At 36.9% G+C, this 23,298-nt stretch overlaps 1 protein-coding gene across 3 annotated transcripts in view; it reads right to left on the minus strand.

The window, feature by feature from the left end:
• The window catches only part of ARFGEF1 (ARF guanine nucleotide exchange factor 1), a 106,984-nt gene that overhangs the window by 40,967 nt on the left and 42,719 nt on the right, over positions 1 to 23,298 (minus strand). For 2 of the 3 annotated variants that reach the window (XR_013959302.1, XM_080646345.1), the window contains exons 7-18: positions 21,364 to 21,474; positions 18,788 to 18,960; positions 17,804 to 17,937; positions 16,556 to 16,790; positions 12,014 to 12,113; positions 11,765 to 11,904; positions 11,552 to 11,660; positions 10,732 to 10,933; positions 4,739 to 4,850; positions 4,205 to 4,410; positions 3,876 to 3,960; positions 466 to 637 (exon numbers count right to left, since the gene is read on the minus strand). Coding sequence is in view for 2 of the 3 variants with exons in the window: in XM_080646345.1 (XP_080502471.1) it covers positions 466 to 637; positions 3,876 to 3,960; positions 4,205 to 4,410; positions 4,739 to 4,850; positions 10,732 to 10,933; positions 11,552 to 11,660; positions 11,765 to 11,904; positions 12,014 to 12,113; positions 16,556 to 16,790; positions 17,804 to 17,937; positions 18,788 to 18,960; positions 21,364 to 21,474 (1,779 nt within the window). In the remaining variant the exon portion in view is untranslated. The remainder of the gene's footprint in view (positions 1 to 465; positions 638 to 3,875; positions 3,961 to 4,204; positions 4,411 to 4,738; positions 4,851 to 10,731; positions 10,934 to 11,551; positions 11,661 to 11,764; positions 11,905 to 12,013; positions 12,114 to 16,555; positions 16,791 to 17,803; positions 17,938 to 18,787; positions 18,961 to 21,363; positions 21,475 to 23,298) is intronic. The other variant, XM_080646346.1, reaches the window with a different exon arrangement.

Raw genomic sequence — 23,298 nt, forward strand, 5'->3', positions numbered from 1 at the left:
TGAAGTAGTGATTTCCAACTCCACAGCTACCTCACAATCCTAAACTTCCCCATCTCCTTGAGTCACCCCTACTTTCAGCTTGTTTATCTATAAGGATATATGAAGAGATATAAATATGTTGCTCGTAGCTGATAAGGAGGCAGAAACAAAGATTAAGAATTGAAATCTGACTATTGGGGTTTCCTGACCAATCTCTCTGACCTCCAAATCTGTGCTGAGATTAACTGCTAAATGGATACGTGTATATTAAACACACACTAATCCATGCATATTATGTAGCATTTTTCATTAGTCATTGATTAGAGCTACCTTTCTTCAGCATGTGAGAAAAAAATACAACCATATCAGCAAATGCTATAGTATATAAATACTATCACTAGAATAAATACTCTAAGTAAAGAACTCTTTCAAATACCCGTATTTTCCCTCCTGAGCAATCAGGATTCAAATGATTTGGATACCTACTTTGCTTACTTGATTTTGTAGGGATTGTTAATTCTTTCGTTTCTTTCAATGATATCTTTTTGCCAGCTATTTCGTTGTAGATGGCTGATAGATACTCTTCAGGAAGGTCTTTACTGTCATTGATACCTCTATTCATCTTAATGTACTGTTCCTTTGTCATTTTATTTTTAACCTAGAAATGAAAAGCCATTAAAAAATTAACATAAAAATTTCACTCGTATTTTAAGAATTTAAATACTCTTATGAAAGAATTTATAAATACTTTGAAGACAAGAAGTGAAAAATATTCAACAAAACATACATTAAAATAAAAAATTCATAGAAAATGACAGCAATGTAGGAAAAAACCCATCCAGGCATATGCTAATTCAACTTGCTCTACTATAAACATGAATCAAAGCCAGTGGTTACTAATGATGAAAATTAAGACAAAAATATGTGTTCTAAATGTACCTCAAATTAAAAAAAAATTAGCTGACACACTATATATAAAAGGTAGTTTAACTACAAATATTCTAGGTGAAAAAGAAACATAAATGACTTGTTAAAATTCACCTATATTTTAACTTTGAAAACAATTAAGAATGAGAAGAATTTATTTTAGGGACTCTTTTAAAGTATTCTTTTTTTTAAAAAAATATTTTTATTGATTTCAGAGAGGAAGGAAGAGGGAAGGAGATAGAAACATCAATGATGAGAGAGAATCATTATTCGGATGCCTCCTGCATGCCCCCTATTGGGGATCGAGCCCGCAACCCAGGCATGTGCCCTTGACCGGAATTGAACCTGGGACCCTTCAGTAGGCAGGCCGATGCTCTATCTACTGACCCAAACTTGCTAGGGCTAAAGTGTTCTTTAAAAACGATGTCATTTATTATAGTTCATATAGTCTTAAAGTGTATATCATATGGGGTCATAATTATGGGTTCAATTTTCTAACCGGCAACTTAGCTTCGTAGGAACCCATAAGTACAGTGGCATGCTGCATATCAGCACATGATGCCAGCAGTCTGACAGGAGCCACGTGACAATAAGCTACCACTGCCAGACCAGCACATGTTCTACAGACAGAAACTAGTGCAATCAAGACAGGACACTGTTCTCAAGATTTAACACTCCCTAACTGACATGTGCTCAGAAACTTTTAACAATCTGATACTATGAAAGGCAGTTTTAATATTTCTTCAAAATAACTTACATGAGAAGGTACATATGTATAGGAAGACATGACGCAGATGCACATAACATTGATAATTCATTTATAGAACCAAATTCTTTAAAAATACAACATTCTAAAAACAAAGGGAGGTAGTGTAAAACATCATTCTACTTTTGGTTTAGACAGAAAAACCAGATAGAAAACTCTGATATAAAGAGACAGACTCATAGAGAGGAGGCAGACAGCTGGGGGATAAAGGGGGGGTGGGAGGATGTTGGGGGTGTGTGGAAGGATTTAGCAAAAAAGGGAAAAAAAAGAGAGAGAGAGAACTCATGGACATGGACAACAATGCAGTGATATCCGGGTCCAGAGGTGGAGGAGGGAAAAATGATGATGAAAAAAAAAAAGATATCCAAGTAAGCCTTTAAATGTAGACTGCCTTATAAACCCATGGGAAAAGTGTTATGTAGACAATGAAAACCCTAAAAGTGGGCTGCTTTTACTACACTGTCAGTAATATGACAAAGGAATATTTTAAATGAGTAAACTCTTTTTTTTTTTTAAATATATTTTATTGATATTTCACAGAGAGGAAGGGAGAGGGATAGAGAGCTAGAAACATCGATGAGAGAGAGACATCGATCAGCTGCCTCCTGCACACCCCCCACTGGGGATGTGCCCGCAACCAAGGTACATGCCCTTGACCGGAATCGAACCCGGGACCCTTCAGTCCACAGGCCAACGCTCTATCCACTGAGCCAAACCGGTTTTGGCAATGAGTAAACTCTTAATGATTTTTTTTCAAAGGTCTATATAAAATCAAGTAATCCTGGTAAATGCACAGTTGTTGAATTCTGGTGTTTAAAACTAGGGACAACTCTGTATGGTATCCACAACTCTGTAAGTCTCCCATTACACATTTGGTATATACTTTCCATATCAACCCTGCTTTAATAAGCATCTCAAAATACACACACTCTCACACATACACACACACAATCCCTATATTGCCAAGCTTAATCTCAAACTAAATAGGTTTTAATTTTTCAATACACCTCAGATTAGGAAAAAGTATATAGTTTATTTCACATCCTAAAAATAGTTAATATCATATGCTACACTATTCCTAAGAAGTACAAATAAATTTTTGCAAATAGATTAATTTATAAAGGTAATTTTCCCCAAGGATACCCAAGCATGTTTTTGAAAACTAAGCATAAAATACCTAAAATGTTTAAAATAAGTGTTTGCAGGTGGATATCAGAAATCAAGTTATATTCCTTAACATTTAAAAAGGAATTATAAATTTTATGAGGAAAATAAAATTTGAGTACTTCCTGGATATCTGTTATTTTATTATATATTTATTTATTGTTTGTTTGTTTTTGTTAATCTTCACCTGAGGATATTTTTCCATTGATTTTTAAAGAGAATGGAAGAGAGAGGGTAAGACAGAGAGAAACACCGATGTGAGAGAAACACATCGATTGGTTGCCTCCTGCAGGTGCCCTGACCAGGGCCCTAGCCAGGGAGAAGCCTGCAACCAAGGTACATGCCTTTGACTGGAATCGAACCCGGGACCCTTTGGTCCACAGGCTGATGCTCTATCCACTGAGCCAAACCAGCTAGGGCGTGGATACCTGATATTTTTAAAGTATTGTTAATTTTTCTGTGTACTAGTATTGGGATTATGTTTAAATAGAGTATTTCTCTTTCAGAGATATATAATGAAATAAATACAGATGAAATTATATGATACCTGAGATTTGCTTCCAAATGATCTGTGGGAGAGAGGGGGATATAAATACAACAAAATCGGCCATAAGTTGCTAACTGTGGAAGCTGGGTGACAGGCACAGGAAGAATCACTATACTAATCACTCTAATGTTTAAGTTTAAAATGTAAAAAAAAAGAAGACAGTTTATATATAATGTTTTTTCATGTTGCAATTAAGTATAAACAGAAGAACTATATCATATTCTTAGATTAAAATTTATCTTAAGCTTTATACAGCTGTTAATCTTGAGAAAGACAAATATAGATCTATTTTACAGATATCTAAAAGTCTAATTAGAATAACTACTAGAAACTGCATTTGTAAATGTATACTCCACTAAATTAAACCAATCACCAAACTGGGGTATTTGACTAAACAATATTAAAATTTCAACTATTACTTATTAATTCAAAAGAACTCAGAGTACTAAATTTATGTTATTTATTATAGAACTGGCTTGGAAGAAAACATACCTGTGGACTGTGAAGATCTGTGGTCAGCATAATAATTGAGTAAGCCAGAACATAAGCAGTATCTGCACTAGCAAAAAGGGTTTGTCTGAAAAAATAAATGTATCATGTTATAAACTTTTATTGTGTTACAGTTTCATTAAATTAGTTGCTGCAAACCCCAAAGCACTTTTAATTTACTTTTTTCAGGATTTATGTTTTATCTCATATTACAATTTTTAAATGGAACTATCTGATTACCTCCAGATCATAGACAATCTAAGTTTCCTGGGGGCAGAGGATTATGAATCTCCTGATAGTTGGCAACCAGTAAGAATCTGAATCTTGCTTACCCTTGGTTGCATTCTAGATATCTTGCAGCAAATTTTTCCATCAATCGATCAATTTTCTGAGCTTCCCCTGGAAGACGGAATCCTTCTAGAAACATTCGAAGGGCTGAAACGAAGTCTTTTCCTGAAAAGTCATGTTGGTCCACATATGCATACATGACTTCTTTGTTAAACTTATCATTATCTCCCAGGAACTCACCCACTTGAGTCTAAAGAACAAAAGACAAATTGATATCCCAATGGAACATTTGCCAGACAGCTATTTAAAAAGCAGAAAAATCCACAAGACCTACAGGTTTTGACTATAGGATTAACTATTTCAAACATGAAGCTATAAGTTAAACATACTGAATGTGTTTATAAAAAAAAATCAAGATATTCTTTTGAGTTTAAAGAATTAAATAGCAAAATTGAGAATACCTAAGTATATTCTTTAAGTTTTACTTGCATACTTGGGAGGGCAACAATACATATCATTATTAACTTAAAAAGAAATTTTATAGAAAAGGTTAGAATGAACTAAAATGGTACTCTTACAGAGTCTAATCTTTCCTCTTGATGTAAGAATTGAGCAATATCTTCAGGTGTAGTGCCAAGCATCCCTTGTTCTTGGAGGTACTGTATTCCTCTCTTTGGTTTCTTATTAAACCTAGATGATATTAAAGTTAATAGGGACATTATAAATAGAAAACCATTGGTATTCCAGGAAAAGACCTTAGTAAATTGATTTTCTAATAGCATTGAGAAAATATAAACTTATTTAATATAATCTGTGCATGAAAACATAAAAATATTATACTATGCAAAGTTTTCCATCTATTAATTCTAAGTTTCCTGCTTTTATTGAACTTGAATTCAGTGACTGTTTTAGCTATAATCTGACAGCACTATTTCCTTTATTAAAAAAGACCTCTAGATACCCAATGTTTTCAAAATGAAGTCCAAATTGATGATTAGACTGCCACATAAAATCTTTCTTAATATAGCTCATTAATTTTTCATCCCCTCTTCTCATCTACTCCCACATACCGTCTTATTCCCCAAACACTATGCATGTGCGGTCCATTTCCTCTGCATGCCCTTCACCTGCTCCACTCACTGGGGAACTCTCCTTCACGCTTAAAGATCCAATTTAAATGTCACCTCTTCCTTTCCAAATCATTTACTTTCTACTTTTATTGTACCAATAATTACTTTGGTACTTCATCACCTGTTACCTGGGTATTGCAAGCATTCTTAAATGGTCTCCCTATATCTCTTGTTTTGTTCACATTCTAATCTATCCTTCAGGCTGCTGGCAAGTCATCTTTCCAAAAGAGGAAATCAGGTGCTGCTGCTCCTCTGCTTAAAATCCTTCAATAGTACGCCAGTGCCAGGAGGTACAAAACTCCTTCACACGGCAAATAAGGCCTTCTGTAATCTGGATCCAACTCAATGCTTTCATCTCATATCTGTAATTGCCTGTTGCTTCCCCCTGCTACATGTTTCCCCCTCACAACTCCGCCCCCTGCTGTGCTTAACAATAGTCCCCAAATGTTCTCCCTTTTTCCTCTGTGCTGTTGCATATCTCATTCTCTCTCTGAAATGTCCTTCCCTGTTCAGTCCTCCTAATGATTTCCCCACTAAGTCCTAATTCAACCATCACCAAGTACACAAATTAAAATCAAACATTTTTCACTGAGGTAAACGTAATCTTTGCTCTACAGAAGCTCTTATTCTAAAGTAAGAAACATGGAGAAACCAAGATGGCAGCATAGGTAAGCACCTAAACTGCTGCCTCACACAACAATTTCAAAACTACAACTAAAAGTCAGAACGTCTATCACCCAGAACCACGGGAAAGCTGGCTGAGTGGAAGTTCTACAACTAGAAGGAAAGAGCAAACAGCATTGAGGGGTGCACAAGCACTGAAAAGCTGAGGTACGGAGACGCGCAAATCGGGCTGGCAACGGGTGACTGAAAGCGCTGCTGTTTTCAACCCGAAGGGAGATAAGCTGCCGATTACTCCGAACTCGTTTCTGGGGAGACGCGGGGGACCCAAACTCCTACGGGGAGAAGCTGGACTGTCTGCCGTGGGGGCGGAAAGTGAGGGAGGCTTGCTTGCAGGGCTGTGCGCAGGAACAATTGTTTATTGTGCTGGGGCGCGGGACGCGGGAATACGGTCGGAGACACAGAGCCGCAGAGCCGGCTTACTGGCAGCCATCGCTGTTTGCCACGCCCTAGCCTAGTCATGCCCTGAGACCCCGCACTGCACAATCTACGAACCCACCCAAGCTCCAAGCAGCGGCTTTAGCATATGAATGGCCTACCCTATCGCAGCTTAACCTAGCAAACTTGCAGCCCGGGTCAGACAGCTCCAAAACCTCCAAACCCCAAGCAAAGAGGAGAAAACTGTAGTTCTTGCAGTAGCTCCTGCTGGGTGGCCTCAGACAGTAGCTGACCTGCACCCCATTGGAGATCCAGAAGCCAGTGTACCTAGTGGTCAGTGTGAGACACCAGATTTCAACTCCTCACATCCATAAGTAACACATTCAAGAGGCAGACTTAGTGAGCACCAAAGCCCCACTGAAACAAGTCCTGCACCATAAGCGTGTCTCCAGCACAGCAGTTCTTCCATTATAGACACAGCGGGTCCTCACAGCCAATTGGCCTGGAGGTCAGTTCCTCCCAGTGTACCAACAGCAATCAAGGCTTAACTACACCAAGACTTAGCACTCAGCCCACAAAGGGGTGTACCAAAGGCGTCCACCTCAGGTGATTGGGGAGGCTGAGCTACTGGCCCCTATAGGTCACCTACCACACAAAGCCACTCCATCAACATAAGGAAGCAGCAAAATGTGGAGACAAAGAAACATGTCACGAATGAGAGAAATGGAGGAAAGCAAATTAATGGACGACATAGAGTTCAGAACCACATTTATAAGGTTACTCAAGAATCTTCTAAAAACCGCTGAGAAACTTGATGAGACCTCCAAGGAGCTTAGTGAGACCTTCAAGGACCTTAATGAAAATGCCAAAAAAATGGAAAAGGACCAGTCAGAAATTAAGCATACACTGTCTGAAATAAAGAATATACAGAAACTCAACTGTAGATCAACGTACCCCAAGAATCAAACCAAAGATCTGAAATATGAGGAAACAAAAAACACCCAACCAGAAAAACAAAAAGAAAAAATCCAAAAATATGAAGATAGTGTAAGGAGCCTCTGGGACAACTTTAAGCGTACCAACGTCCGAATTTTGGGGGTGCCAGAAGAAGAGAAAGAGCAAAATATTGAAAACCTATTAGAAGAAATAATGACAGAAAACTTTCCCTACCTGGTGAAAGAAATAGACTTACAAGTTCAGGAAGCACACAGAACCCCATACAAGAGGAATCCAAAGAGGACCACACCAAGACACATCATAATTAAAATGCCAAGGGCAAAAGACAAAGAGAGAATCTTGAAAGCAGCAAGAGAAAAACAGTTAGTTACCTACAAGGGAGCACCCATACGACTGTCAGCTGATTTCTCTGCAGAAACTATGCAGGCCAGAAGTGAGTGGCAAGAAATATTCAAAGTGATGAACAGCAAGAACCTACAACCAAGATTACTCTACCCAGCAAAGCTATCATTCAGAGTTGAAGGTCAGATAAAGAGCTTCACAGACAAGAAAAAGCTAAAGGAGTTCATCACCACCAAACCAGGATTACATGAAATGCTGAAGGGTGTTCTTTAAGAAGAGGAAGAAGAAGAAAAAGGTAAAGATAAAAACTATGAACAAAATGACATCAAATATATACCTACTAACAAGTGAATCTAAAAATCAAGTGAATAAAAAATCTGAAGAACAGAATGGACTGGTGAATATAATAGAATCAGGGACATAGAAAGGGAGTGGACTGACAATTCTCAGGGGGGAGGGGGTGTGAGGGGTGTGGGAAGAGACTGGACAAAAAGCTTACACCTATGGATGAAGACAGTGGCGGGGGGTAAGGGCATGGGGTGGGGTGGGGAATCAGGTGGAGGGGAGCTAGGGGGAAAAAAAGAGGAACACCTGTAATAATCTGAACAATAAAGATTTATTTAAAAAAAATAATAAAGTAAGAAACGTGATTTTTAAAATTACAATAGTAAAAGGGCAACAAATAAGAGATGGTCATGATTTATTTTCAGGGGAATGTGACTGTGGAACTGAGCTTTGAGGAATAATCACTTCTTTTATAAATAGTAAGAAAAAACATCCCAGAGTGAAATAGGTCAGCATAATAAATAGTTCAGCATTGGTGGAGCAATGAAGTGAGATAAAGAAGTGGCAGGTGATCAAATTTAAGAGTTCGGCAGATCCAAGTTGTGGCCTATTCTTTAAGAGCAAGAGAGGGGAGAGACAGAACTAAGACTTTCATTCAAAAAGAATAGTTGTGAGGCAGGCGTCCTCAAACTACGGCCCGCGGGCCACACGCAGCCCGCGGAGGACATTTATCCAGCCCGCTGGGTCCTGCTGCCTGTCCTGCTTAGCAGCCGACTCATCCCGGGCCCGCAGTGCGCATAGGAATTTGTTCATAGTTTTTTTTTAAACTATAGTCCAGCCCTCCAACGGTCTGAGGGACAGTGAACTGGCCCCCTGTTTAAAAATTTTGAGAACACCTGGACTAGAGAATAAGTAAGACCAAACAAAGGTAAACTAATTAGATCATACCATTTATTTAGTGACAAATCCAAGGGGGAAATCTAAGGTAACTCCCAAAATTTTAGCTTATAAATTTAGTAACATCCTGGGGTTACTGTCCTCAATAAAAAAATACAGAAAAAGTGGGTTTTCTGTTTGTCTTTTGTTTTGGGTAGGAGTATTGGGGAGTTAATTATGGAGAGAATGTAGACTGATAAATTTGATTGTGGACATGCTGAGTGGAAGCTATGCAATATCCAGTGGAGATGCCCAACAGTCAATTACAGATATGAGTCTGCATATCAGTGGAGGTATTTATGTTAACACTTGGTGGTAGTGAGATGTTAGTAAACAGTAGCTGAAGTCATGAAAAAGAATACAATCATCTAGGAGAAGATACAAAGTAAGATAAGGACTGAGGGACAGAACCCTTAAAATGCTACGAGGTATGCAGGAGATAAACAGCCAGACCAAGAATGAGATGGCATGATCAAACTGGAAGAAGGGACGGGACAGAGTGATGTCATGGAAGGAACAGCTGTGAAAGAGTGCACTGAGCACAGCCACAGGAAAGCATTCTCGTGGAAGTCTGAGGCAGAAAGCAAGCCTAACGGCTGAAAGGAGGGCTGGGGGCTAGTGGCTGAAGCAGGGAGACCTCCACTTTAAAGTCCTATGACAAATTCCCTCTCCCTGCTAAGTACCTCACAGGAGTTATCATACCTTGGCAGTACTTTGTACAACACTCTATTATGGCTTTACACAGTACCAGTTAAAAAAACGTTTTGCCAAGATTTAGACTCTAATCTTGAACACAAGGACCAGTGTCTCCATGGTTTTTGGCACACAGTCCCAAGTATCAAATATGTGTTTGCTGAGTGATGAGCCGAACTTCAGTATGAGTATCTGCTTACACTATTAGATTTTGTGCCCCTGGTAAGTAAGGGATGTTTCATTTATCATTCATTCCAGGACCCTGCATAATATCTGGAACACATGACAGTTTGTAAATGACAGAAAAATTAGAATGAAGTATTCATGGCAACTTCTTGAGACAATTTTGTGATATTTATAATTTTATGACAAAGAATGTGTGTACATTTTGTCAATTTTTAAAAAGGTACAAATACACTGTAAAAAAGGCATTCATCAAAAGGCATTGCTTAAGATTCAGGAAGAAATGCTTTAAAACAGGAGCAGCAAGCTAACTAAGCAAACAAGAGAATTTTTAATAGTTTACTAATAGTTTAATAGTAGCTAGATTCATGGAAAAAGGCCAACAAGTTTATTTTTCCTTATAGCATCTCTTTGAAAAAAGAGGTGGGCAATAGGAGGGATAGCAGAATGGTAGTACTTAGACAGGAAATAGTCCAGAAACAGGCTGATATCAGTTTAGTAGCCAGGTTGGAAAGGGTCATTATCACCATATGAACATATAAAAAAGAAATTAACAACAATGGATCAATAACAAAAGTAGCACATTTGTAACTCAGGTGAAGAAAATATAAAACCTATAAAGGAACAACACTAACTAGTTCCATACTTTAAGTTTTTTTAGCTGTCTCCTGCTTAGGAAATATACTGGGGGATTTTATAACTGAACTAAATAAATAACACAAAACTGCAGATGCATAAAACAGCATATAAAATGTGGTGCAAAATTAATGTGCATTACAGAGTCTGAGCTAGAATGCAATGAAAAAGGGGAGCTGGTCAAGGAGCCAGCAAAAGTCAGCAAGATTTTGCCCTGTTTTACTCATTAGAAGGTGGTGATAAGAAGAAAAAAAAAATAATCCAAAGATTCAGAGAAACCCAGGGCAATGGTGGCACAGTATAGGCAGAGGGATATCCAAGAAAATTTCTCTTTAAAATCAGACACTCACAAATCTATCCCTTGTTCTATTATTTCTTTTTGTTGCTTTAAGACTTCAAACTGTTCTGGATTATCAGTGCCAGACATCTGTGTGCTATAGCTGCCTATTCCTGATGATGATGTTGACTCCAGGGAATTTAAACTTCCGTATCTGTTTATTGTCTCAGGGTGTTTGATATCACTTGTCTCTTGTTCTGAGGGTTTTTCCTGACCTGTAAGTAGAAAAACTGATACAGTAAATTACTCAGTCAAAGAAAAAAAAAAGTAAAAGGTAAAAAAATATTCCAGATATTGGCAAGATATTTCACTGCTGCTTAGATTATCTGTTTGATACAAATAAAATATTAGGTGCGATATATACATATACAATTTACATCATTAAAAGGAGTTCCTTTTGCAGTCACAGTGCTGAGTGTCTGCTGGGTTTCAGCTCTCAGCTCATGACAACCAGTTTTCCTATAGGAACTTGACTAAGATAACACCAGGAAGCCCTGCAACTATGAGATTTTCTCTGAGTAAGGATAAATCTCAAACATGCACAAACAATTCCATCTTCCTATACTGACTTTTATATATTTCTTCTATAACTATACTTTAACAAAGTTGCATAAATATGCTTCACTTTTATATAATATTCAAAATACTTCTAGAAAGAGTAAAGTTTGGATAATTCATTATTTTAAAGCTCATTATTTAAGTTACAGACAACGCTTCTTCGTCAGCTAAATGAATACAGACATCACGAAACTGGCTTAATGGCATCTGCAACTAGCCTCCAAAGTATCATTTGCTTAAAATGATGAAGAATTATACTTAAAATGTCACCTTACCAAGAGTTGTCTGAGAGTTGGGGTTCACGTACTGATCCTTACTCCATTCAACCATGCACTTCAAAATCGACACTAAGCACTCTAAACCTTTTTTCCTCAGGCTTAATTCCTACAAAATAATTCAGAATAAGAATACAAACAAGATCTTTTAAGCAAAACACATAGCACTTCCTTGGCAAAGTTTAAATTTGAAAATGTTTTTAAAGTTCTTACCTGAACATTACTCATACCAAGTTCCTGACTGCCCCGGCCTTGAGCAATTTTTGATAGATCATTTACTAGTCTTTCAAATATATTTGCTGCATTTAAGTCACAGTCATAGTTTACATAAATATCCACTACACTCTGAGCATCTGTAACAATACAATATATTAATTAACAAAGGGCATCTAGTATATGAGTAAATTAAACCTTTTAAATATCTCATTGTAAGAAAGAGATAATATGGGTAATTTCAAATACCTGCACAAATCCTTGTCAATGTCTGAATAACCATCCATTTGTGGTCAAACGAGCTGGTAGAAGTTTCCAAAATATATAGGAAAATTTCTTTGAAGAACACCTGTGATTGGGGAAGATGTCTGTTTTAAAATATTGCTTATAATTCATAAATGTGATCACTTTTTAAATATCCCAAAGTTGCAGAAGAGACTAGGATCCAGGTTCCTCTGGCGTCAACTCCTTTTGAGTCCATCTCTGAAACATCAGGACTAAAATCACTAGGTGGGTGACTGAAGTGAGCCCTTGCAGTAGGAGCACTGCACTTCACATTACTGTGTTTGCTATCACACAGCCACTACAAAAGAAGCTACAAAGATTTTGAGTTCCTCTGAATAATTTCCTGAACATATTTACAAAACTACTATAACTCATAATTCCTTTTAACACACCAGAGAGCATAAACCATATTCTGTTCATCAGTCAGATGGGGTGGGCCAAAGCAAGTTTACAGTTGTATGGGAAACACAGTTTATTCTTGTACTAGAGGCTCGGTGCACAAAATCCGTGCATGGGGGGAGGGGTGTCCCTCAGCCTGGCCTTCACCCTCTGACAATCTGGGACCACTGGCTCCTAACCGTTCACCTACCTGCCTGCCTGATCGCCCCTAACCACTCGCCTGCCTGCCTGATCGCCCCTACCCCTCTGCCTGCCTGCCTGACTGCCCCTAACCACTCGCCTGCCAGCCTGATCACCCGTAACCGCCTCTGCCTCGGCCCCTGCCACTGTGGCTTCGTCCAGAAGGACATCTGGAACAATGTCCAGAAGGTCAATCGGCTGTTCAGTCTAATTAGCATATTACACTTTTATTATTATAGATTATTATTTATTAATTATTGTATTATTTTCCATACAAACAAGTGTAAGCCTACTTTTGCCCCACCCTGTATTTTTCAGACATTGTAATACTGAGCAAACCTAATTGTTCCTAGTTTTAAAAGTAAGTAATGTTGTAAACCACACAATAAAAAGTATCTAATTATCCAATTCTCATGGACTATTTTTATCATTACTCACACAAGTGGAAATCTCCATTGTCTGGAAACTACAAACTATTTTCCACTATTCTTTTAGACCAAATAACATCAAGCACAAAGGAGCTAACCTAATTAAATAAATTTCAATTTAAGAGCTAAGAATTTTCAGATTCAAATTTATTTTGGAAAAGTGACTGTGACTTAGAGGGGATGGCTAAAAAAGTAAATCAGAAACAACATACTGTATCAACACTTATGGAACACTAGAGGCCCGGTGCACGAATTCGTGCACCCGTGTGGTCCCTCAGCCTGGCCTGCGGGATCAGGCCAAAACCAGCTCCTCGACATCCCCCAAGAGGTCCCGGATTGTGAGAGGGTGCAGGCCAGGCTGAGGGACCCCACCAGTGCACGATCAGGGCCGGGAAGAGATGCGGGAGGTTGGCCAGCCGGGGAGGGACTGTGGAGGGCTCTAGGGTATGTCTGGCCTGTCTTGCTCAGTCCCTATCAGCTGGACCCCAGCAGCAAGCTAACCTACCAGTTGGAGCATCTGCCCCCTGGTGGTCAGTGCACATCACAGCGACTGGTCGAAGGTCGACTTATGCCCCCTGGTGGTCAGTGCACATCACAGTGAGCAGCTGAGTGGCCTTAGCATATCATTAACATATTACATTTTGATTGGTTGAACGGACAACCAGACACTTAGCATATTAGGCTTTTATTACATAGGATATGTATTATGAACCTAGAAATTCATATTTACAATGAACGATGATTAACATGTCTCCCAATTTGGATAAGATACCCTTGGAATGTGCTTTTCTTTCACAAAACTCAACACATTTCTAGTACTTGCCTAAGGTCAGTATTTCCTATAAGACTGTAACCTCTAAGCGGGTAGGAGCCAGGTCTTTCTTGCCAAGCATTGTGTCCACTCTGCTTGGCATATAGTAGGCATTCAATAAATATTCGTGGCCACAGTTCCCAAACTGCACCAACGTGCCCCAGAATGCTAAAACAAACCCAGAGGGTTATCATGAGAATTTTTAAGATAAAATTCATAGAGAAATACATCTGTTGGACATCTTGAAAAATTGTTCAGTGTCATTAGATCAGTTAGATCTCACTACATTCCTTTGAAAGCCATCATTATTTTTGCAAACCTGGGTTTTAGTGGTTGCTATGATAAAAAGCAGGTATTGAGCCCTAGACAGTTTGGCTCAGTAGATAGAGCATCGGCCCGCGGACTGAAGGGTCCCTGGTTCGATTCTGGTCAAGGGCACATGCCTGGGTTGTGGGCTTGATCCCCAGTGGGGGGTGTGCAGGAGGCAGCCGATCGATGATTCTCTCTCATCATTGATGTTTCTATCTCTCTCTCCCTCTCCCTTCCTCTCTGAAATCAATAAAAATACATTTTAAAAAAGCAGGTACTGAATCAAAATCAATAAAGAAATGGTTATGAGGGTAGCAGTAACAATTTGATTCCAAGGTCTGAGCAGTTGTACAGTATCCAATATGCACATATATTCTAGTAGTCAGTAACTGTGACTATTTAAAGCTGTATTTTCAGAAACAGATATATAAGTTAATGCCGATGGAAAAACCACATTATAGAAACTCTGAAGTGAATATTCTCATTAAATGAATCTTCATTTAACAACATCTCAATTTTGTTTTGCAATTTATATTTTTAGATGTTGAGTTTTCTTCAACAGCAACACAGCTTATCTTCCATTTGAATGTTTAGTATTTTCAAAAGCATATCTACACTTACCTTCTTTTATCCTCATAATCTCCCCATAAGAGACAATGCAGAGTGAAATAAACTTGATCTCTTTTAAAAAACATTACAATAATTTTGTAATAAGAGCCTACCATCTATGAAAGACAGGAAATTTCTTGAAGTATTTCTCTTTAAACTTGTCCTTAACAAAAACTTTGTATATAAAATTTACTCTTTAAGAATAGTAATCCCAACTTAATTTTTGTGATATTGATTCTGTAAGAAGTTATGTTTCACAGTTTACTAATAGTACTTAATGAAATAGAGTCTCAGTGTCCAAACATCTGTAAGTAACTGAATGCATAGTCTTCCAAAATTCTTTAATGGCAATTTAATGTCTCTTTATCAAATGAGAGACTTTCAGCTGGTTATATAAGTGAAAGTTCCAAAAGGTTTTTAAGGTCTCTTTTATTTTTAGTTCCTGAAGATAATGAGAAAAAAACTGCGTAAAAATAACTGCTTTGGTTAAATGACCTGCATTATTTTAATAGACAAATGACAAATTTCTAAAATTTGACACCATGTATGGGCCAGAAATTGTTCCCTGTCCAAATTAAATAACTTTTTACTTAATTTACCAAAGCCTTATTCTGTATCATTCCCATAATAATGTTCTAAATGAATTTAAATAGATACTACAGAACATTAATAAAGATATGATTATTTTACCATCTAAAAACTCTGGGAAAATAATAATTTATCCTCTCCTATGAGGTAATGAATTATTAGTCTTGAGTTAGGATTAAATATAAAATTAATAAAAATTATGATGTAAACTGTATATCATACCAAATATGAAATGAATGTGAAAGTTGACCAGCATGAAAGTGAGTATTCGTAAAATACACAATGTCCCAACCCAAACAATATTATGACAAATGACAAGCTGGAAAAGGTATCCATTAAATCAGAAAAACATAAAGTACTATTTTAAAATACTGAATTATTTGAAGGTGAAAACAAAAGATCAGTAATTTCTATACCTGCATGATACATGCAGACATGGTTCGAAGATTCCCTAATTCAGTTTTGGTAAGTCTCTGGAAATATTTTATTTTATTATTTATTTATTTTCCTCAGTAATTCACGTGTCCAGGGCATGAACCAGGCATGGGCATAGACCTACAGCCAAGCTGGGATAAAGAAGGAGTTTCTTTGTCCCTGGCTGATATAAGACAAGTATCACCAAACCAGGTGCCACTCTACCCAGGTCAAGGACATCTGGAAATACTTTAGAACCAATTTTATTTTCAAAAATGTGTAGGAATACAATATGTACATTAGAAAAAATACATAAAGCAAAAATTAAAATTTCAAATGTCCTAAAATAAAAAATATAACCCTTCACAATCACCTTTTTAAAGTGTTAAAACTTAAATGACTTAAAACCATGTACACAAAGTATGTATACTGAGCTTTCTTTTAAGATAACCAAAAGCACTATTACATACTATATACACAATGGCAAAGTTATTGTGAGGACCAAATTAATTCCAGAAAACTAGAACCATTCATACAACTAGTGTAAATTCCTTGAAGGTATGGCTGTGTCTTAATTTGATTTTGCATTCTTAGTGCTTACCTAGTGCTTAGTGCTTTGTAGATACATGTTAGTTGAATGAGTGAATAAAAAGATAAATACACATAATATACAAATATTTCAAATTCTGAAAAACTTTCCAGTGTATTAATAATTTGACTGAACATGAAACAAATGAAAGTGCAACAATACCTGGATGCAGAACATACCTCAATTTGCATCTTCAGGTGTGTCTTGAAATTTGATAACAAAGTAAGAAATATGGAAAGAGAAAGCTCAAAAACCTCTGGCACAGATGAGACTCCATTTTTTGAGAGTGCAACACAAAGATACTGCTTAATAGCATTAATAAACATCTCATTTGTCCTGAAAACAGGTCCTGCATTCTGCAGAATGGACAGAAGTAACTGCAATGAAAGAATCTTGGATCGTAACTCATGAGACCTAAAATGTAAAAAAAGAAGGCATAGTGTATGGACAAGTTAACATTATGGTAATAATAGGTTGTTCCTAAGGTATTTCCTGGTACCATATAATTTCACAAACTATTAAATAAAGAGGCAAAGAAAACTTTACAACATAAAAAAAATCTATAGTACATGAGTAAGCTCAAACACTGATAATGGGTAGTTTCACTGATGTTTTCCTGTACCACAAAATTTCACAAACTTCCAAAATGGGAAAACAATCATTCATAATTTTTAACACCAGTTTTTCATGGGATAGTTTCAAATTATAATTCAACTTAAAAGAACACTTCCTGGATCACAAAGTAGAGAGAGAAGCAAAGACAAAAAAGAAAACTATATAAATAAAAAGCTCATTAATTTTGTCAAAAAAACCCCCACTCAAGCTAGAAAACCATATATTCTCTTTTGGAAAGACAACAGTTTCTAGGGGGAGAAAATGTGATCTCTTTCAGTATTCAATTCCAATGATTAGATCCTGATGGTCAAAAAAGTCTTTTTAAATGTACATACAATATTCCCTAATATTTGGTTTAAGCCCACTAAGTAGAAGGATAATTAATTTACATTATTCCTCATAAGAGCAGCTCTCCAAAAACTAGATTACTCTTTTTTGTGGAAAGTATTACAGATGTCCTCTTTTATATTATGACTTTTAAGATTTATTTCTCTTAATAAATCAACTGGTAGCTTTCAGAGCCTAGCATAAGGCTGGCTACATGTTAACAGAGCTAAATTAGCTCCAAAGTTACTTACAAACTGAAATAGGAATTCCTCAACCAGTCAGTATTCACTGTACCAGACACAATTCTATGCTTCTGGTATGCTCTAAGTTATCTAACAGTTTGGAACACTCCGTTTTTAAATATATATAAATATATTCTGAGGATCCTACAGGACAAGTGGAACAAAAGAAAAGCCAAAGACTATCTTAGAGTACATTTTGAGCTTTAAAACTGTATTTGTCAGGCAGAATAGCTAATGACTTACTTTGGATCTGGTGGTCCATCTGACAGCGGTTTCATTGACAGTTTACACAATGACCTGAATACTAAAAAGGCATCCTTTTGTAAAATGTGGGAAAACTTAGCACCAGGTGAAGGTCCTGAAGAATTTCCAGATTCCTAAACAAGTTAACATAGTATGTAAATAAGTATATTTGCCAGTGTAAAATGATTTCAGCCTTTTATACATTTTGTTCAATTCAGTAATAGGTGAGGTTCTATTGGAAGGGAAACCATATAAGGAATTTGTCACATTGTTTCTCTGACATTGCACCCCTATCCTCAACAATTTCCCAGTTCATATTATTACTAACAAAAACTAGCACATCATGCCCTGACAAGATACTTCATACACAGCCTAAACTATGCTTTCCACTACCTGTCATTGGGTGTTTTATGTTTTTGCAGTTTGTGCAGATAAAAATAAGACAATGGAGATCATCAAGGCAATGTTTAAAAATTGTTAGCCGATGAAGGTCAACAAGTCCAAGAAAGCTTCCCCCTATGCATGGAGCAATGATTTAAGATAGCCCTTATCCTTTAGGATAAGAATAAAAATATAGGGTAGAAAAGAGAGAGGAATTGCAACTTCCATGGTATGGATTTCATTGTAGCCCTGAACAAAGGTAAAATGAAGTTTCCTAGATTTCTAAAAGTTTTTCCCCTTCCTATGATATTAGAATTATCCTATGAATATGTGATAAGAATTCTTCTTTTTGAAAGTAATTTCCATGGGGCAGGGTTAGGGAAGTTGTGAACACCAGTGACAAACACTGTAAAATTAAAAATTTAGCTATCAATTTATTAAGGAAATAAACTGTTTTGATTTATAACAATGAGAAAAAACACCCAAGTTTTTATTTCCCCAAACTGAAATCAGTCAGCATTATCACCTAGATATATTTACCAGAAGGTGCTGGTGACCTATAAATGCATAAGATTAACAGGAATTTCCCACTCCCATTTATACCTGAGTATCATTGGAAGAGACAGAGAGTCTGTCATCAGGTAAGGACGGTGTATATGCAACAGAAATTGGTGTTCCTGGAATTCCATTTGCTTGAATATTTTCACTGTCACTACCATCCTCTATAGTTCCAATGTTGCCATCTGCATTTGCATTTATGGTCCTTTCTCCCATATCTAAAATGGTAAGAATAAAAATATACAAACACACCTGACTTAAGGATATAAAAGCATAGAGCAGTGGTCGGCAAGCCATGGCTCGCGAACCACATGCGGCTCTTTGGCCCCTTGAGTGTGGCTCTTCCACAAAATACCACGTACCCTAATTAAGTTAATAACAATGTACCTACCTATATAGTTTAAGTTTAAAAAATTTGGCTCTCAAAAGCAATTTCAATCATTGTACTGTTGATAATTGGCTCTGTTGATTAATGAGTTTGCCGACCACTGGCATAGAGTATTTAAAATTAAATAGTTGCCGAAACTGGTTTGGCTCACTGGATAGAGCGTCGGCCTTGCGGACTCAAGGGTCCCAGGTTCGATTGCGGTCAAGGGCATGTACCTTGGTTGCGGGCACATCCCCAGTAGGGGGCGTGCAGGAGGCAGCTGATCGATGTTTCTCTCTCATCGATGTTTCTAACTCTCTATCCCTCTCCCTTCCTCTCTGTATAAAAATCAATAAAATATATTTAAAAATAAAATAAAATAAAATTAAATAGTGGCAGATAAATGATGTGAAGTAACACATACTGGTACCGTTTAAAGGTTAGCATACTTACTAATAAGTAAATATGCATTTGAAATACATCCAAATATGATTCTTAAGTAGCGCTAGCAATGAAACACAGCTGATGAAAGGCTTAAATGTATCAAAAGAGAAGCTTACTTTTAGTCCATATCAGCATTTATTAAACTGGGTTCTAGTGAATGCTAATGCCTTAATATGGTACTAGAAATTTCTCAAAAAAATATCCCACTATCAAATAAGAGGGAAATAGGTTTCTTTATTATAATATTAACTTGCTAATATGCATTGAGCTCTCCAAAAGGGATATAAAATATGCAGTATTTTCAAATTTGTTTTACTGTGAGCCATCTCCCCCTTTTTAAAGAATATCTATTAATACCTCTAATAACATATTCTTTAGAACATTACTATGAAAATAATGGCCTATACCCCTGAACTGTTTTTAGTATGTCACTCTAAATCATCATACTTGTAATTACTATAAATAGAAATAAATCACTTCTGATAGAACAAACATAGATAATGTAAATAATACCAAGTTTCAGTACTATTCTAAGGTATGATGTGTATTTCTTTGAAAAGGAACACATAAATGTCTATGGCCATAACTCAATAGCTATCTTAAGACACTGCTTCTTTCATGCTGCCCATTAAAAGAAAACTATAAGCTAGCATGAGGGAAACATACTGATTGTGTGTGGAGGGCAGTGCCTGGGGATGGAGGGTAGAGGTAGAAGAGGGTATATGGAAGACAAATGGTGGTGGGGGTAAAAAAATAAAAATATAAATGAGATATAAAATCTCAAAAAAATTATTAAAACTTAAAAAAGGGAAAAGTAATTGTACCAAAACATCCCAGTGTTTGGGAAGGATCAAATGAGTAAATGAAAGTAAAGCATATAAAATCACTTAATGGAGTTAGATATTATTATTCTCCATTGTTTTCTCCTTTAACTACCCCCCAAACGTAAGTGCAAACTTCTGTTTTAAAGGTGCTGAATGGAGCCCACTAATTCACTTTTCCTTTAACAAATACCACTGAAATTACTAAGAAAAATATAAACAAGAGACAAAATCTTTAATAGCACAGGAAAACTAAGAAGGGTAAGATCAATGGGCCAAAATCTTAGAGGAAATTCTAGAAAATGGGACAGGTTCAGATAATTTAATCCTATTTCTAGAAGTATATGTAGCAAGGTACTATGCTAGTCCTGTGCAAGATATCATGAATTACATATGTTTCAGTGGACTTCTATAATCAAAGATATCCTAATATATAAAAATCCAGGGGCCGTCATGACCGAAATAAACGGACGGATGACCAACAGCAGGCTGTGTGGGGTGACGAGGCCAGCAGGGGGGGCAGTTGGGGGCGACCAGGCCGGCGGGGGAGGGGAGTTAGGGGTGATCAGACTGGCAGGCAGAGGCGGTTAGGGGTGATTAGGCTGGCAGGGGGGGGCAGTTAGGGGCGATTAGGCAGGCAGGCGAGCAGTTAGGAGCCAGCGGTCCCAGATTGTGAGAAGGATGTCCAACTGCCGGTTTAGGCCCGATCCCAGGGCAGTTGGACATCCCCCGAGGGGTCCTGGATTAGAGAGGGTGCAGGCTGGGCTGAAGGGGAGCCCCCTGTGCACAATTTTCATACACCGGGCCTCTAGTTTAAATATATTTTCTACACACACACACACACACACACACACACACACACACACACACAGATTTGAGGAAGATGTTATATTTTTGCCCTTTTTAATCCACACATTGTAAAAATAATTTTCACAGTCAGATGAAATACTGTAAGACAGAATACACTAATTCCTAGTCGAATACACTACCTCCAACAACAATGTTCACCATTTCTTCTACAATGCTCTGTACAATGTCTTGTGGCTTTTCCTCACAGTCTTGGTTTTCTCCATCATATAATATATCATTTTTAGATAATGCTTTAAAAAGAAAACATTATTTTAGAAACTATTACTAAACATAATGAAAAGCTTTCTTTTAAAAATTAGTAAAAGAAAAAATCAAATAGATAAATGAAACTAGAAGCAATGCATGTTAAACCAAAATTTATAACTAAATCAAAATTTAAAATATAAATTCAAGTCAGTTCCATCAATGATTCATTTGACAAACTATTCATTGAATAGTGACTATGTGAATTTTCTAGATTATTCCTTTAAGAACCCAAACTTTTAAAAGTATTTTAAATGAAACATTTTAAACATGTCCCATACTTCCAAATAACATAGTCAATGTAATTATACCTTGTTTTGATTAATTAGGCTCCCCAATAACAACAAGCTCATCATCTAACATAGTGAGCTCCTTAAAGAAGCAGAGATAGGGCCATCTTGCCCTCCATCAGTGATTTCCAGCCTTTCCTTACTATTTGTTCCCCAATAGAATTTACATACCCAATGTATAATTTAATTTAGTAAGTAAAAAGGAACTCATCCTCCAATTTAACATTAATTAAAAACATGTAACTGCAAACCAGAACTTCTGAACAGTATAAGAGGAACTGATGAAAACCTTAACATCACAGTTAGCTTGTATGGACTATTGTAGATAAAAACAGGATTTCCACTGGTGTTTTTGAAATGTTCAAAATATATTAGGAAGGCTCAATCAGTACCTTAGGATGTGTTGGGGACCAGGATCCTGTTCTGGGAGCCACTGTTCTTCTTCAATGGCCTCAGACTGCATATTAGCTGTTAGTGTTGCTGTCTACACCCTACCCCCACTCACACCTCCCTAAAGAACCATATTTGTCATTCTGGCTTCTGGAAGCCTGCCCTCCTCCCTATTGTTCACTGATCCGAAATTATTGTTTGCTGCATTCTACAAAATACTGACTGCCATAAGGTGAAAATTGATAAATAAGCATGTCAAATCAGTTACCTTATTTTATTTTTTAAAAAACCCAATAACAATAGCATTTAATGTCTTCTGTGGATTAAAACCATATAAATGTTTTGACAGATAATTTTCCTACCATCCTTAAGCTTTGTATTTCTGAGCACTAGTTGGCTAAAATTAGTTAGTCTGAAAATTAGAGTTTCAACGTGACTGAATATACAGTCATTACAATGTGCACAAAATGACTAGTTAATCAAGAGTCAATTCTTATATTAATCATCTAACAGAAATAGATTAGAGTGGGTAACATTTACTACACGTAGGAAATGATGAGAGAAGTTGATTATAACGTCCAGCTAGTGAGTGAGTCAAAGCAGGTAATCTAACCCCAGAGCATGCATTCTTAACCAATGGCTCCCAGGTAAAATTTTCATTTTTATCAGCTGTTGGAAGCCAAAATAATCATGACTATGCCATGGGGAATTATGTCTTATTTATAATTCTGTATCCAATAAGGTACCCACAGAGGTACCGTACACACAGTAAGTACAGTGGATTCTTTCATTCCTTGGGTCTCAGCCCATGTTGTTTCTTCTGATGAAAATTTCTTACATTTTCTAGTTAGCCAATACCTACCCCTATACATCAAGGGCTCATCTAAAACATCACTTTCTCTATAAAATTATGTCCTAACTCTCCTCAGCAGAATTACATTATACATGCTACTTTCAGGATATTTATCACATTATGTCTCATTTAAATATGCATGACCATCCATCCAGGCAGACCATGAACACCCTAAGATCAACGGTTATATCTCCATTAGCTTTTTAACCCCAAGTCCTAGCACAGTGCCTATGACAGGGTATGCTAAATAAATGCTGAATGTATGGATAAAAAAATAA

Source organism: Plecotus auritus (genome assembly GCF_963455305.1).
Source record: "Plecotus auritus genome assembly, chromosome: 11".
Classification (NCBI taxonomy): Eukaryota; Metazoa; Chordata; class Mammalia; order Chiroptera; family Vespertilionidae; genus Plecotus; species Plecotus auritus.